At 45.9% G+C, this 17677-nt stretch overlaps 1 protein-coding gene across 11 annotated transcripts in view; it reads left to right on the top strand.

The window, feature by feature from the left end:
• The window catches only part of KCNMA1 (potassium calcium-activated channel subfamily M alpha 1), a 719040-nt gene that overhangs the window by 355130 nt on the left and 346233 nt on the right, over positions 1-17677 (top strand). For all 11 annotated transcript variants that reach the window (XM_080687587.1, XM_080687584.1, XM_080687583.1 and 8 more), the window contains exon 3: positions 16156-16217. In XM_080687587.1, the coding sequence (XP_080543713.1) occupies positions 16156-16217 (62 nt within the window). The remainder of the gene's footprint in view (positions 1-16155; positions 16218-17677) is intronic.

The raw sequence follows: 17677 nt of genomic DNA, 5'->3' as shown, positions 1-17677 counted from the left end.
GAATGGGCCAGTGGTAAGAAGCCTTGGACGTGCTGTATTTTTTTCTGTGTGAAATGCTTGTCTTGTTAACTCCTCATCCTCTTCCTCAAGGAAGTCTCTTTGGATCCCACAGTCCATGAAGCTCTCCTCTCCTCTCTTCAGAGTCCTCCTTACCACGTACAGTTTTTTTTTTAATGCATTTTTATTGATTTCAGAGAGGAAGGGAGAGGGAGAGAGAGATAAACATCAATGATGAGAGAGAATCATTGATTGGCTGCCTCCTGCACGCCCCACATTAGGGATTGAGCCCGCAACATGGGCATGTGCCCTGACTGGGAATCGAACCATGACCTCTGGTTCATAGGTCAATGCTCAACCACTGAGCCATGCCGGGAATCGAACCATGACCCCTGGTTCATAGGTCGATGCTCAACCACTGAGCCATGCCGGCCGGGCACCACATACAGTTTTTATTCACTAGTATGACCATTGGTTGAGCGTCTGGCTCTCTTCTAGACTGCAGGTTGATAAGGGCAAGGCCCTCTTTGGTTCTCTGCTGTTATCTAGGCCTAGCACAAAGCTTGGCATGCAGTAGTTGCTCAGTAAATGTTTGTGGAAAGAATAGTGAATGGTGGGGAAACACTTTCACCCCTCAAGGAAACCACAGGCCAGAGACTGAGAAGGAAACTGGTGTCAGCAGTAGAGAATGTGGGAAGTACTTTGATTAATGTCCACTCAGGATCTTTCTGGAGGCCCCTCAGTGGAGCAGCAGGTGGAGGGGGATTAGGGAAGGGGAAGAATTTTCACCTCGTCTGGGTCTGAATGGCTTGATGTTTCAATGGAAGAAACAAAAAGGAAAAGAAAAAGATATAAGACTTAAGTCTAACCACCCTGTTTAGTTGAAATCGCATTCAAGAAAAATCTAGAAAGGCAATTTCACCAGGCAAATGGGGCTGCTGCTGGAGAGACGTGCCAGGCAGACCTGTGTCCTTAGGAAGGTCTGTCAGCACTGGCCATACAGGGAGGCCAGGTCCTGCCAGAGGCTCCTGCAGGGATGGAGCCTGGACCAGAGCCTTTTCTGCCTTTCCTCTTACACACATCTGGCAAAATGTGCGGAGGCCTGGCCTTTGGTTCTTTGCTTTGGAAGCCACAGGGGCAGCTATTCTTTTTTAACACTGTTTCTTTCCAAAAACAAAGGACCTAGTTTATGGAGGAGCTCACCTTCTCCACTTGTGGTGCTTTCCGATTACTTTCTTTGGAGACCAAAGTCTCCTCAGCCACACACCTGGGCAAGTCTTAAAATCCTGGGTGGAAGTAGGGCTTCAGAAATCTAAGTCTGTTGGAAGTGGGGATTCAGTAGTTTTATTAGTAACAGTGACATCATATCTAAATTTATGAGCTAGCTTTCTGTGGCGACGATACATCAACTTAATTAAAAACAAAAACACAACATCTTGTCACCAGCGCTTTGCAACTGGCATCCTGCAGAATTTTAGTAGTTGGTTTATGTGTGCCAGGAAATCCAAAACGTTGAAAATCGCTGCTCTAGCCCATCAAACTAGAGTGTGAAAGTGATTTGGTATAACATCTCAAGATAAAGAATTCTAACCAATTTTTTTCCTGTCAAAAGCCTTCTTTCCTATCAAAAGTGGCTTCAGAAGTATCTTTTTGTAGACATTTGAAGGGAATTTTGTCTGAATAGCACAAATCTAAAATAACTAATTTAAGCTGATTTTACATCCATATTCAGAAAGAAAGGATAATTTTTTTTTTCATTTTATGATAGTTTACAACAGTAGTCAAAATATGGTCCCTGAACCAGCAGCATTGCCATCACTTGGAAGTTATTAGAAATACAAATTCCCAGGCTCCCCCATACTTCCGGAACCAGACTCTCTGGGATGGGTTCAGCACCTGTGAATGGTGGGGAAACACTTTCACCCCTCAAGGAAACCACAGGCCAGAGACTGAGAAGGAAACTGGTGTCAGCAGTAGAGAATGTGGGAAGTACTTTGATTAATGTCCACTCAGGATCTTTCTGGAGGCCCCTCAGTGGAGCAGCAGGTGGAGGGGGATTAGGGAAGGGGAAGAATTTTCCCCTGTGAATGGTTTCCCCACCATTCACAGGTGCTGTGTTTTCAGAGACACTGTGAATAATTCTGATGCACATTCAAGTTTGCAAACCACTGTCAGGCTAGGGCATAAATGTCTTGAAAGTCTTTTGATGCTGGGAAATTCATTTTGGCCTCTGTCTCCTGTTTTGCGTAAGAATGAAAACTAGAGTTTGAGTTCAATAAAGCAGGGGCGTTCTACAACTCTGTATTCCCTGCCAGCTCAGCCCTGAGTCCATAGTGGACACTCAGCAATGGAGTGGAATGAATGAGGGGTGTTCATAGGAGTGAATTCTTGAGCATAAACATCCTTTAATGGAGTGGACAAGGAAGGGAACTTGGTGATCAGGCTGAGGCTGTGATGAAATGCACAGATGGATTATGACAAGAGAGCCCTTAAACCCTGAGTAGGTGATACCTTCCTACCCCCACCCCCCACACACACAAATAGAAATTGAAAATCTGGAAAACTCAAACAAAAGAGTTAAGGACTCCACCCCAGTTCTGATTTATTAAAACAAAACAAAACACATATTTTTGATTTCAGAGAGGAAAGGAGAGGGGGGAGAGAGATAGAAACATCAGTGATGAGAGGGAATCATTGATTGGCTGCCTCCTGCACACCCCCCTACTGGGGATCAAGCTCGCAACCCTGGCATGTGCCCTTTACCGGAATCAAACCTGGGATCAGTCTGCAGGCCGATGCTTTATCCACTAAGCCAAACCAGCTAGGTCTCTGATTTCTCTTTGACAACTATGTTGAAGCTCATAAAAATAGGAAATAAAAAGTTCTTCCTACATTTTCTGGCCCCTACACTGCTGAAGTGCTAACCGTGTGCCCCGTCTGTCTGTCAGATATGCTGAAGTACAAAGCAGACACATGCTCTTCATCTTTTTCAATGACCTTGAAAAAACACGGGGCATTCCAGACAGCGAGCTTTTCTCTTCTTTTGTTTCTGAAGTAAGTGTGAGGCTTATACAGAGGCAGGAAAGCTTGTGTTAGCTGATCATGCTCACTACCACCTCCCACTCACCACAGCATGTGCCCATGAAGTGGAGCGTGGGGTTTTCTGAGTGTTAGTCTTCAGTAAGCTAGAACTCCTGTTACCCTGTGCGACATCCTTAGCATCTGATCCTCACTGGGCCACAGGGAGATCTGTGGGATGTTGTAGGAGCTGGGGCTGTGGCCCAACCTTCTAAATTAACAGTGATGCAGGGGTTGATGGGGCATCCTAGCCCTCTCTTAGGGCAACATAATTGCATGTTTTGAGGTTTGTGCTGCTGATTGGCCCTGCCTTCTGATTTTCCAGGCTGTGTGAGTGGGGATTTGTGAACATGGGGGATGCTTTGGAGCTTTCTACTTCCCTCAGAAAGGGTAGCTTATCTGTAAAAATTCAAGAGTAAATAATAATAAACAAATAAGAGGAGAGGAGACATGTTGGCTAGTTCCTTCTCTTTGGAAACCTGGATTTCAACCCTCTGTAACCTTAAAACAACAACAAAACAGAGCCTCTTAGTTTCTTTATTTTCCCAGGTGGTGTTAGCCAAGACCAACGCCTTTGTCCTGGTCTGAGATTGAGTCTACAAAGGAGAAGAAAATGGAGTGTAATGCTTTCACCAAGCGTGTGAGCATGCACATCCATGGTCAAGCTCAGCCTGGGTTGGTGACTGATTCTGAAGCCTGATCCATGTCACCATCAATGTTGTCTTGTCAGCTGAATGGCTTTCCCATCTTTGGCCAACTCTCCTGATGCTGAGCAGCTTTGGTGGCACTGCTTTCTCAAGTTCACTGAAAATCCTTTCTAAAAGCAACACCTTTGGTGGCCAGATCATTGTTGTAGAAGATGGAAATTTTAGTTTGTTTCTAGGGGTGAGTTCAAGGGTTCACCAAGCCCTTGGGGGGCTGTGGTCAAGTCATTAGTGCAGCTTGGCCTTGAGGTTTAGACTTGGAGAGCACATGCCCTGTGTCTCTTCCATCATCTTCTAGAGGAATTTGTTTTGTTTTTAAAGTGGTTATAAGCCAAGGACACACTCTTTTTTTTTAATTTTAGTTTACCTTTTTTTATTGTGGTAAAAGGTACACTCTTTTAAAACTCCCAATCATATCTGGGACTTTAGCCAGAGTTGCCAAAAGACAAAGTAGGCTCTGGCTCCAGTTAGCATCTCTGATCCCTAAGAAATTTATAGCTCACTGTGTGCATCAGTAATAGACAAGGATGGGTGGTGATGGGGAAGGTGGAGACCTATGGGAAGTCTCTGGCTAAATGGAAATGGATTCTGGAAACTGAAAAAGAAATGCCAGCTAACTAAAGGCCGGGATTCAACATCTCAGAGGGGCAGAGGCACTTCTATGTAACACAGCGTGTAACAGCGTTCTTGGAGGAGCCTGCTGCCTTCGAAGGGAGGGACATCAGTATCCCTCTGAGCAACTGACTCTGTTTGAGTTCTGAGATGTAAATATACTGCTGGATTCTACTTGCAGGTTCTCAAAAGTTTTTCTTCCATTTCCTTATTGTGATAAGACATGCATAAGATTTACTCATTTAGCCATTTGTAAGTATAGAATTCAGTGGCATTAAGTACATCCACAATGTTGTACAACTGTCACCACTATGCATTTCTGGACCTTTTCCATCAAACGAGACAGAAACTTTATACCCGTGAAACAATAACTCACCCTACCCCCGGCAACCACCATTCTACTTTCTGTGTCTATGAATTTGACTATTCCAGGTACCTCTTATAAGTGGAATCATATAGTATTTGTCCTTTTGTGTATGGCTTATTTTAATTAGTATAATACCTTCAAGGTTCATTCATATGGGAACATCTATAATAATAAAAGCGTAACATACTAAATAGACTGGACATCCTTCCGGCCGACCTTCGGAGGAAACTGGGGCTGCGGCAGGTCCCGGGTGCCTGCCGTTGGCTGGAGGGAAGCTGGTGCAGGGGAAGGAAGGCCTACTCTTGCACGAATTTCGTGCATCGGGCCTCTAGTATATAAGAATTTCCTTCCTTTTTAAGGCTGAATAAATATTACATTGGATGGATATATATATATGTAGATATATATGTTTATATATCTATATATCTATGTCTGTATCTTTATCTATCTATATATCACATGTTGCTTATTTATTCTTCTGTGAATGGACACTGGGTCGCTTCACTTTTTGTCCATTGTGAATAAAGTTGTTATGGATTTGGGTGTACTAGTGTCTGTTTGAGTCCCTGCTTTCAATCCCATGCTTTTGTTTAGTGTACTGTAAAAACTGCCAAGACTCGAGAAACAGGACAAAGATGACCATAAATTCAGTCCTTGGTGACAGTAAGTGGCAACTGGCAACTGGCTATAAAATTTTTCTTGTCCTATAAACCTAATTAAATTGAAATCCAGTTGGCCAAACCCACATGCGTTTAAGCCAGATAGTTGTTCCAAAAGCTCATTAGCTGCAAACTTGGGAGCTCTACCAGCAGATGCAAGTTTTTCCCCTGGATTTTTCAGTAATTAGACAGGAAAGGCCTTTCACACTTTAGACTGCAAGTGGAAGATTTTATCTTGCTTGCCAGTGTAGTTTTAATGCCCTTGACAAAAATATACAGAAATCAACCTGTTGAGTTTTATGATGCAGTGATATAAGATTTCAGTGTCACTAAACCTCAACTCTCAGGAGGAACACATGTTTTAGGGAATTTTTTTCAGATTTAATGTTACAATTGCTTTCCACTTTTTCAGTTTCTCATTTCAGTTATAATACATTAAGGCCTTGAAGGAACACATTCGACTCTTCTGTATTTTTAGGTTGTGCAAAATGAGATGGGCATGATCAGTAAAATCCGGGTGTAGGACAGGTGACCCTCCTGTGACAGTCAGGGGACACTGTCCTGCAGAAGTGCACACAGCTTGGGCCCTAGAGTATGTCAACCAGGGCCCTGATTTATGCTGCAGATTCTTTTGTGGGGAACAGAAAAAACAAGCTTCAGACCCTTTATACCCATCTTTATTAGCTACATTCTCCTCTTCCCTCTCCAAAAAGACCATTTATTGCACTTAATTTTGTATGTATTCCAGCAAATGTGTGATTTCTAATAATCTTGTTCTTTGTAAGTTATACTCAAAACGAACCCTATTGCCATGGCCGGTGTGCTCAGTTGGTTGGGCTTTGTCCTGTGCACGGAAAGGTTATGGGTTTGATTCCCAGTCAGAACATATGCCCAGGTTTCGGGCTCGATCCCGGTTGGGGTGTGCAGGAGGCAGCCAATCGATGTTTCTCTTTCTCCTTTCCTCTTCCTCTCTCTCACTAATATATATATATATATATATATATATATATATATATATATATATATATATATATATATATATATATATTAAAAGAGCCCTATTATTTTCTAGGCTTCGTTTTTATCTGTAGTAATTTTGAAATTACTTAATTTGAAAATGGACAGAAATACATTGCTGGGAATGTAGTGGTTAATATATACTGATAGAGACCCAACTTTGTGATTGATTAGTAGAGTATTAGTTTATTATCTCAGTGTCCCTTGCAACCTGTGTGTGTGTGTGTATCTATACATATACATATGTGTGTGTGTATAGATACACACACACACACACACACACACACATATGCATGTGTATATGTTCATGCATTATTTATACATGAATTCACCTCCTCAGGTTAGACATGTGTTTTACTCCATTTTCACAGATTCCTGGTCCTGATAACAATCTTCTTCACCTAAGGCTTCTGACGTGCATCACTTTCATTGAACCTGTTTTTCCTAGAGATGCAGCTTCCCCACTTCTCTCTGTGGAGGTTGCTTATTTCTTTACTAGAGGCCTGGTCCACGAAATTCGTTCACGGGGGAGGGGGGTGTCCCTCAGCCCAGCCTGCACCCTCTCCAATCTGGGACCCTTCGAGGGCAGTCGGACATCCCTCTCACAACCCAGGACTGCTGGCTCCCAACTGCTCGCCTGCCTGCCTTCCTGATTGCCCCTAACCGCTTCTGCCTGTCAGCCTGATCACCCCCTAACCACTCCCCTGCCAGCCTGTTTGCCCCTAACTGCCCTCCCCTGCAGGCCTGGTCACCCCTAACTGCCCTCCCCTGCAGGCCTGGTCTCCCCCAACTGCTTTCTCCTGCAGGCCTGGGTCCCCCCCAACTGCCCTCCCCTGCAGGCCTGGTCACCCCTAACTGCCCTCCCCTGCAGGCCTGGTCCCCCGCAACTGCTCTCTCCTGCAGGCCTGGGTCCCCCCCAACTGCCCTCCCCTGCAGTCCTGGTCACCCCTAACTGCCCTCCCCTGCAGGCCTGGTCCCCCCAACTGCTCTCCCCTGCAGGCCTTGGTTCCTTCCAACTGCCTTTCCCTGCAGGCCTGGTCGCCCCCAACTTCCCTCCTCTGCAGGCTTGGTCACCCCTAACTGCCCTCTCCTGCAGGCTTGATCGCCCCCAACTGCCCTCCCTTGCACGCCTGGTCCCTCCCAACTGCCCTCCCTTGCTGGCCATCTTGTGGTGGCCATCTTGTGTCCACATGGGGCCAGGATCTTTGACCACCTGGGAGCAGCCATCTTGTGTGTTGGAGTGATGGTCAACCTGCATATTACTCTTTTGTTAGATAGGATAGAGGCCTGGTGCATGGGTGGGGGCCAGCTGGTTTGCCCTGAAGGGTGTCCCGGATCAGGGTGGGAGTTCCCTTGGGGTGTGGGGCGGCCTAGGCGAGGGGCCTGTGGTGGTTTGTAGGCCGGCCACGCCCCCTGGTGATCCAAGCGGAGGCCCTGGTATCTGGGGTTTATATATCTTCTACAATTGAAACTTTGTAGCCTGGAGCGGAACCAAGCCTTCTGCTTGCTCTATAGCGGCAGCCATTTCTGTTGGGATTTATGTATTTTCTATAATTGAAACTTTGTAGCCTTAAGCGGAGGCCTGGGCCGGCCAGAGTGTGCAGAAAGCTTGGTTTCCTCCATCGCCAGGGACAACCCTAGCCTCCTGCTCTTTCCAGCTCCGTGGCTGCTGCCATTTCTGTTTGGATTTATGTATCTTCTATAATTGAAACTTTGTAGCCTTGAGTGGAGGCCTAGGTTGGCAAGGGCAGGCAGAAAGCTTGGCTTCCTCCATTGCCGGGGAAACCCAAGCCTCCCTCCTGCTCTCTGTGGCCGTAGCCATCTTGGTTGGGTTTATTTGCATATTCCCTCCTGATTGGCTGGTGGGCATGGCTGGTGGGCATGCTTGTGGGTGTAGCGGAGTGATGGTTAATTTGCATATTACTCTTTTATTAGCTAGGATAGCCCAGGGACCATTGGCCACCCTGGCCCTCCATCGCCCCTGCCATCCTGGTGCGAGACCTTTACTCTTGAGCATCCTCCATCCACTGAGTCCTCACTCCATCCACCCTCCTGATGCTGCCATCTACCTGCTTGCACTCCATTGCTCAGGATGGTTTCCTGCTGTCAACCTCAGCTCCAGCCATTGGCTGAGTCTGTGCACACGAATCTTCTGTCTATCCCCTGAGTGTCCCAGACTCTTGACCTTCTCAAGGATGATACACTTCAGCCAGCTGTCCCTTGAATCCCCACACAAGGAACTACTCCTCACATCTGAGCGTCCATATCCATCCAGTTCTCTTATGCTTTCACTGAACCCAGTCTCCAAACTCATTCTTCAGTCTTTCCTCCAAATACTCGTGTAACGAACATGGAGGCACTGCTAGCTCTGGGAATATAGTGATGAGTAAAAAACAACATGTACCCTGTCTTTATAGAATTTGCAGCCCAGCAGAGGACAGAGGAATTAATCAAATGACTGCACAAAGAAATATAAAACTTCCAGGGTGCCAAGTGCTACAAGGTATAGACTATGCTCATAGGGGACCTTCCCAAGTTAGGTGGGCAGGGAAGCGACAGTATAGCTGATATCTGAAGGATGACTAGTCTGTGAGGGGAGGTAAGTCTTCTAGGAGGAGGGACGTGATTATGCAAAGGGCCTGCGGTAGGAATTTTTTTTTGGTGCTGGCCATGTGGTGAATAAGAAGAACTGAAAGTTCCATTAACTGGAGGGAGAGTGTAAGATAAAGCCAGAGGGAAAGAAAAGGGCCAGCTTTCCAGGGTTTTGTGAGCTTATCAAGGATTTTTTTTTTTTTCATACCAAAAGCCACAGACATTATTTGAAGCAATTGAAGGGGTTCTTTCTAGTTATGTCTTGTGTCCTAAAAATCCAGTCCATTCTACACTAAGTGCATTTTATATATTGCACTTTCAGAGGCACCAGATTTAAATGCCCACAATTCACAGGCATTTTATCTCGGCTTCCTTACATAGTCTCACTCTTATCTGGAAGTCCCACGTATTTTATTTTAATGCTGTAATTCTAAATACTGACTCCTGAAATCACTTTCTTTTTCCTTTATTTCATCTTGAATACATCTATACTTATGCTATTGTTTGGAGTCTTGGTTTCCAGGGAATCCATTTACAGCATTTTTGTGTAAACACTTGCATAAGTCAAATGAAATGCGCCACGATGTTAGGTTGGGAACTTAGGGGACCCTTGGATATCTAAGTGGCGCTGTCAAAACATTGCTTTTATGCTTTACAAATCTTTTGTTACTTATGATGACAAAAATACCTTTTTTGGTAGCAAGATTATATATACTGTTGGGAACCATTAAGGGTTTAGGGATGAGAAAAACATGTTACTATGTTTGCCTTTATCCCTTGAAGAAACCACTGAGCTCAGAGTAGGAGCTTTCAGGGTGAAACCTTCAAAGATGTGGGTTTTTCAGAGATCACAGAGGCAGGAGGTGAGGGGTCTGGGTCAGAGCTCCTCCTTTTCCTTCAACCACGGCTGGGCTGAGGCACAGTGGACCCTCTGGTTTTGTGTTTGTTGTGCAGGATGTCAAACTGTGTGAGCAATTGATTGCCCACTGGAAACACCAATGAATGGGAGTGTCCATGGAGTTCCGACTTGTGATTTATGAAAGAAACAGCAACTCTGACACAGATTAGTAACACATCATTGCCATCATACTGAATTATTATAATTATGTAAAAATGGCTTTCAGTTGGCGTAAAAGAGGCTGCCTTTTTAAGCCAAAAGTTTTTAGTTCTTTCACTGTAAGCAATGACCTGTCAAGGTCCCCATTTGATAACCATCTGTCCCAATCCCACCATTTCACAGACTGGAAAGCTGAGCCCTAGAGACATGAAGTGATATGCTCAAGAGCGAACTGCTTCATGGGGCAGAGCTGAGATTCAGAGCCAGGCCGCCTCCGGATGGGAGTCTGTGCTCTCCGCCTGCGTCAGTCACGGGGTTTGTCAGTCACAGGTTGCCCTGGTGTCGTCCTTCCCTGGGACAGCCAGGTGGACCAGGAGTGTCAGGAGCCCTCTCCTCTTCCTTGGTCTCCCCTTCTCCCCTTCCCCGTCTGATTTTGCAGTGATGATGGTGGTTTCACTTCTCTGTCCCCCCATAGGCATCTCCAGGTGTCTGTATGTGTAGCATTTAGCGAATTCACAGGCGCCTCCTGAATCATTCAAACTTCTGGATTCCATGCTTGTTGAAGGCGAAGATGAGGCCTGGGAGGCACTTTTAGTTTTCTGTTTTCCTCTCTCTCCCTCAAGGCCCGTGCCTAGGCGTTGGCTACCCGTTTGTTAGAGTTGTTAGACTCACCAGACCAGACGGCACGAATTGGGTGTTGGAATGATGTTGTCTCCCATAAACAAAGTGTCCCCAGATTGTTTTGCCTTAGGAGCTCTCATGTCTATTTTTTTAAGATAGTGGCTTTAATTGAATATCAATTATCCATCAATTAAAAAGTCATGCGCCTTCAGGATCATATATAGGAAATTGTCCATGTTCTGAGGGGTGGCTGCTGCCAGTAGCTGGCTAGGCCCCGATCAAACATGCAGAATCATTAATTAGGGCTATTTGTTCTGCTGAGTGCTGAGCAGAATGTGTAAGTCCTGCTTGGGAGAGAATTAATTCATCTTCCTCTCTGCACTTTGTAGAGTACTCCTAGCACGATTCTCTAAGCCTGTGGGCCTCATGCATATGTTCTGATGGGCTAATTGCTAAGGAGACATTTGTAAATTAATCTCTGACTTGAGCTAAGTGGTTTCCCCTAATGGCTTTAATTCAGTGACTCCCATTCTTGGCCACATGTCAGATTCACTGGAGGAGCTTGTTAAAAATAAGAGATGCCCAGCTCACTCCCCACCCTCAGGTTTGAGATTTTCTGGTCTCAGGACAGAGGAGGGCATCTCTGTTTTTCAAGGAAAGCTCTTGAGTTGATCACACACCTGGTTGCAGTCACCTCTGTGAGCCTCTGCTTTAAATGCTGGTCTGAAGGCCCGCGGAGCCTCATATGTTGATTGAAAGCATTTGGGCCCAAACCTGACACTTGAAATCAGGCTCTAGAATGGGCAGCATCTCAGAAGAATCTCTGTTCCTGATCCATTCCCCTCCCTATTCTCATCACTGGGTCTGTCCTTCCTTGAAGAGCTCCAGTGCCCCGAGGGCGGATATTCCGGCCCTGGCCTTGCTGTTTTCCACTTTTATGGACTTTCCGAGACATTTGGAAAATCTTCAGAGCCTGCTGGAATTTCCATCATGAAGGTGGCTGTGAATATTCTCAGGCGGCTGGTGTCAGATGTTAGGGACAGGCATTCTTCTAGTACAGTGTGTGTGTGTGTGTGTGTGTGTGTGTGTGTGTGTGTGCGCGCGCGCGCGCGCTGCGCGCGCGCACGCGTGTGTGCGCACGTGCGCGCGCTTTCTTGGTATTCTGTGTAAACACATGTTATGTTTGGTCTTGGGGTTTTGAAAATAGATTACTCACAAGCATCATTGTTTTAAAGACATCTTGATCCAATCACTTGTGTTCAGGTATCTCACTCTCTGTAAACATCTCTCAGTGCTGAGTATCACCACACAGCATGTGGTGTTTCCAGTAAACCTAAGCATATGGCAATGAGCACCATGCTGGTAGCCAAGGTGATTTGGTGAAACTGCACTATGAAAGGTGAGGAAGGCTGGATGGGCTCTAGTGAATGCTGGCACGGGGGCCGGAGAGGGCATGCTCACATTATCTCCTTGGTCTGACTGTTCACAAGCTCTTGTTTGCTGACGGTGCATTGGGAAGCGCTTGGTCATTGTAAGCTTATTCTGTGACTCAGCTGCTGGAGGGTGAGTGTCTTCCTGTCTCAGCTTTTATGCTTCTCTTGGCCTCATCTTATGTCACAGGTTTCAGTGTCCCTTATCCCTGGGACTGTGGAAGTGCATGGAGGGACTCTCCCTGGCCATCCTCCTTACTGAAGGGGCATGAGAGGAGAGGATACATAGGAAGAAGGGACACTTTGAGAACAAGGAGGGTATTGAGACCAGAGCCCTGTTCCTACCCCTCCTTGTTCTTCTCCATTCAGGTGTGTTCCACCAAATCAGTAGCATATGCATTGATTAGATGGTTGACTAGATGTAGCATAGGATTCATCTATGTAAAGAGGACTGCAGAAGGAGTATATTTTATGACTCCAAGTGGACTTTTTTCTTTGTTTTTCCTAGGGCTTTATGCATAGCAGATGTGAAAAAAATACTTGGATGATTATTTAGGGGTGCACTATACCATATCTATTACCATTTAGGCTAAAATAGAATCATGTTGTGTGATGAAATAGATTTTTTTATATTTAGAGTAGGCTGCTCAGCCAATGGAGGATTTATCAAAGAGAGAAATGTGTGTGTGTGTGTGTGTGTGTGTGTGAGAGAGAGAGAGAGAGAGAGAGAGAGAGAGAGAGAGACTGAGAGAGAGGTCCTTTGCTAGGCCTGTAGAAGATGAATCTCTATTGGTTTCCTGTCTTCATGGCCAAATCCATAGGGTTAATGTATTTTCTGCAGCACTTGGATCCAGGCTGACATGATCAAGAGGCATTTATCAAGTTTAAAAATCACATGCACACCCTCTGGCTGGGTGGCGCAGTTGGTTGGAGCATCGTTCCGTACACCAAAATGTCACGGGTTTGATCCCTGGTTGGGGCGCATGTGGAAGGCAACCAATCGATGTGTCTCTCTCTCTTCCATGTTTCTCTCTCTCTTCCCCTCCCCCCCTCTCTTCCACTCTCTCTAAAAGTCAATGGAAAAATATCCTCGGGTGAGGATTCACAAACAAACAAAAATAATCACATGCACAGTTGTTTCAATACGGAGAACAGACCCTCTGCCCATCTATGGTTTCATGCCTGGCCAGGCGGGTGGGTGGGAACTGGGACCTCCTGGAGAGGAAGCCTTCCAGCTGAGCTTTAGGAGCTGAGCTCAGGTCCCCTCAGCAGCAGCCTCAGTCCCTGGAGACTTGGAGGCCGCGTGCCTCCTGGACTTCTTCCCTTCTTCCTTATCAGAGAGAGGCTGATATGTGAGTTTGCATCTTAAGAGGAGAGCAGGAGTCCTTCCCTCCTGTCACTGGCTGACTTGCTTAAATAAGCTGCAGATTATTTCCCACAGCAGAGGCCGGTGGAGGGGAGCTGGGAGAAAGTAGTGTCAGCTGCTTTGGCCACTCAAGCCTGGGGAATCATTGCCATTGCAGGAGAGCGATGCTGAGCTCATTTCGGTATGATGTAGATGCCTTTTGCAAGGACGTCTTTCCTTTTCTTTCCCCTTTCCTGTTTCTCCTCTTCTCCTCTTCCCCCCTGCCCCCGCCCCACCTTGCCTTTCCTCTCCAGCTTTTAATGGAATGAGCCCGTGTCTCCAGCTTGGCCAAAGCTCAGCATTCACACGCATAGGCACACACACATGCAGCCAGATTGACAGGGATGAGCCTTGAATCAGCTGTTCATGAATGAAGCAGAGGTCCTTTCCCTCTATCCTGGCTATGCCCCTTTTCTTTGAGGCATTCTGAGAATGAGGTCAGAGACAGGATCTAAGGGCTTGTGTCTCGGAAATAGCAGCACAGGTCAGAATTAATCTTCAGCTATTTGTTTTGCTGCCTCATTCAGCTAATAGAGGGAAAAGCAGAGGGTTGTTCACAGTTTTTGTTTTGCTTTTGTGCATAACTTCGCAAGTAATGAGTGAATGAGTGTGAGGGGAGCGGCTCAGGTGGCTGCCAGGGTGTTTGCACTGGCTCCATGGTAATTACTGACAGACTGCAGGAGTTTCCTTGGATTCAACTGGGACATGTTTTAGTTTTTAAAACAAAATGGAAAAATAAAATAGGCCCCAGTGGTGTCTTAACACTTCCTCTCATGAGGAGAATTTATCAGGTGCTGTAGAACCACATATTCCCTGTTACAGGGTCCAGTTGTTTTAACCATTAGCTTTTAAATATGGAGCTCACCCTCCCTCCCTCCCTGTAGCTCCATAGAGTTTTGCAGTGTTCTAAATGAATATGCAGATTTCATTTCTGTCAGCCACTGTGGTGCACACACAAGTACAGAAATGTGTGAGTGATTCTCTCTCTCTCTCCCTCTCTCCCTCCCTCTCTCTCTCTCTCTCTCTCTCTCTCTCTCTCTCTCTCTCTCTCACACACACACACACACACACACACACGGCTTGATTCTTACATAGTCTTTACATAAATTGGAATTTATCTCTATGCACCAGCCAATGCCAGAGGGATGTTCATAGATGCTCTGAGGAGACTGACACTTCTAACCCTTTTCACCCTGCCGTTCCTGTAGGAGGTTAGCAGGTCTGAAAGGTAGCTGTTGCCCCTGGCATCTTATGTGGTGGTGGTGTTCACTTTTTGTTCTCAAGATTAGCGTCTGTTTTATCTTTGAACATCCTTCCGGTTGGACCAGGACTCTCATTTGTGAAAGATCAAATAAACAAATGAGAATGTGGAGTGAGCAGAGAGGTTTCAGTATCGGCCTGATCTGCTACATATTCATTTGATGGACTTTGGTGTGACAGGTATCCTCGGAAGGGGATGCTATGCTGTCTTTTCTAACAGAGGTGATTACCTTTGAGTGAAGAGTGTGAAGGAGAACAAGGATTGCCATGTAGCTGGCCTCCCGTACTACCTTATCTCTTATCTGGTTTTCTGCACTTAAACGCTTTCTAAAATACTTAAAACTGTCCCCCCACTCCCACCCCCATGGATATCTGTACAAGCAGCAAATTTGTGCCCTTCCCACATCTTATTATGAGTTTATTGAAATAAGTACAACTTGAGAGAAACATTATAAGATCATCTCTACCTAAAAGGATTGACTACTTTGCCCGGATGATCTGTTAGGTTCTGAAAAGACAAAGCTATAGCTAGATGTTCCTGGCTTCTAGGAATGAATGGGAAAGAGAAGATGTGTATGGTCTTAGAAATAATTTGACCTTTTAAAAAATTTTGTATTAAATTTATTGGGGTGACATTGGTTAGTGGAATTATATGGGTTTCAAGTGTACAGTTCTGTAATACATCATCTGTGTATTGTATTGTGTGTTCGCCACCCAAAGCCAAGTCCAACTTTCTGTTTTTCAATTGGTATTTCTTGTATAGAAACAGAAAGCGAATTCGTGGTTGTCTAGGGCTCGGCTAGTATAGGAGGATTAACAGGCACGAGGCATCTTAGTGAGACTATGGTGATGGTTGCAGAACTTGGTGTAATTATTCAAAGTCATTGATTGAATTGCACATTTAAAATGGGTGAATTTTATGGTAGTATGTAAATTACACCTCATTAAAGCTGCTGAAAATTGATATTCCTGTATTTAAGTTCTCTTGGGGCCTAACTTGCATATAATACGAAACATTGCATCACCCCAAATTTTTACCTGCTCTTTTCCCACTGAAGTGTCTTAACTTTGGTGGCAGAGAAGATTCACCCTGAGATTACAGGGCCAGATAAAACCCCCGAGCGTTAGGATATAAGAGTCTGCCCTGACCCCTGTTGGCTAGCAGGGAGGTTGCTGCCCACTGCCAGGTAAGGAAGGAGCCAACATAAGGGGAGCAAAGGGATGGATTTCCAGGCAGGTCCCAGAAAGCACCTGGCACCAAATTTCTGAGCTGCGGCTACATGTGTCATAAAGTTAAAAAATAAAATCCCAGTGTTGTTCCGCCCTTAAGTTACGCATTTCTCTCTTGTTTTGCAGGTTGTCTTAGTCTTTGCTCTCAGCATTGGTGCACTTGTAATATACTTCATAGATTCGTCAAAGTGAGTATTCAAATCCGTTGTCTTGCCCTGTTTTTCTGACACAATTGTGAGTCCTTATTTACATCGATCAACGTGTTGCTTTAGCATCAACCTTCGCAAGAGCCTCCTGAGTGTGGAAGACTTTTAGAGGCAGGTGGGGCTATTGGTGCTGATTTTCTGAATGGGAAGCAAGTTCTCCCAAGGAAGGACTCTGCTGGCTACGACAGGGAGGGAGGGGTATCTGAGTGCTGGGTATTGTTTATGTGTAAATAACTGTTTCCTGAGTATTTGCACTGAAGAAGCCAAGAGGGTCAGAGAGTTCTGTGCATTTGCAAACTCTGGGAAGTTTAAGTGTCCAACTGGCCAGGGTCTTAGCCATTCTTGCCATGGTGGTTGGGCTCTTTGCTCATTAGGGTTTCAACGCTTTAATCTTATTTGAGATCTGTTAGAAAGCGTGATTCTGTCCTTTGTACCTGCCAACTAAATATTCAGCTGAAGCATCGCTCGCTGGTGCTTCTTAACTTGGGGGGAAGGAGATGGGACAGAGTTCATGATGACTCCCAGAGGTGGAGACCATGGCCATCTGAGAATTCCTAGAGTGGACACTCACACCTACCCTCGGGTGCCAGCTGAGTGAACTGGCGCTTCAGGGTGAGCCTGGGGTGGGGTCTGTGCCACAGATGGCAAAGGCTTTGTAGGAGGCAGGAGAGGTCGCTGAGTGGAGCTGCCAGGTGGTGGCCAGATCTGCCCTGGTCCCTGCAGGCGTCACCCTGGTGCATCATCTGTTCCAGGGATTCTGCTGCAATCTTGATGCTGACAGCATCTGGGAAACTGGAGCCGAGCGGGTCTGGCCGGCCTGTCTGTGGTGACAGGAGCTGGACACTGGACAGTGGCCTTGAGCTCTTTGCCTGTGTTTTTCACTGTGAGAGTGTTTGTAGCTCCTTGAACTCTGTCCCTGGTGTGGCTGCATATGAGCGTCTGACCCAGGAAACCTGCTCGATGCCCCTGTTGGCAGACCCTCGTGTGTCTGAATTCTGAGCTTAGCGTTCTTTCGCTGTCTCGGGATGATACTATTTCATGTCCGCCTAACCTCTGAATTTCTCAGAGGCATCTGGTCACCAGCCAGAGGATTTTGTGACTTGGATGCCAAGGCCAAAATATCATGTTAGGGAAGATAGAGAAAACACCAGCTCCAATCACCTGTCTCTGGGAATCAGCCACGTCTGACAATCTGAGGTCGTTCAGCCTTCCCCACGCACCAGCAGGGGCTGCCTTGGCCCAGTGCAGGGCGCGGGTCCTTTAAACTTTCTCAGGAGAGGAGATTCCACATGCTCCTCCACCAGCTCGCCTTGGCCAAGAAAGAGAAGACAAGCTTTTCAGTCTGGAAAACTCCAAGTGGTATGTCATTGAAGGTAAGCCCCTTCCAAATATCTCCTCTTAATCATTCTGACCATGATTGAATTGAAGCCTAGATCTCTAAA

This window comes from Plecotus auritus, assembly GCF_963455305.1.
Source record: "Plecotus auritus genome assembly, chromosome: 9".
In the NCBI taxonomy this organism is placed as follows: Eukaryota; Metazoa; Chordata; class Mammalia; order Chiroptera; family Vespertilionidae; genus Plecotus; species Plecotus auritus.
The sequence above is the reverse complement of the archived record's forward strand: the minus strand, read 5'-3'. Positions and strand labels throughout refer to the sequence as shown.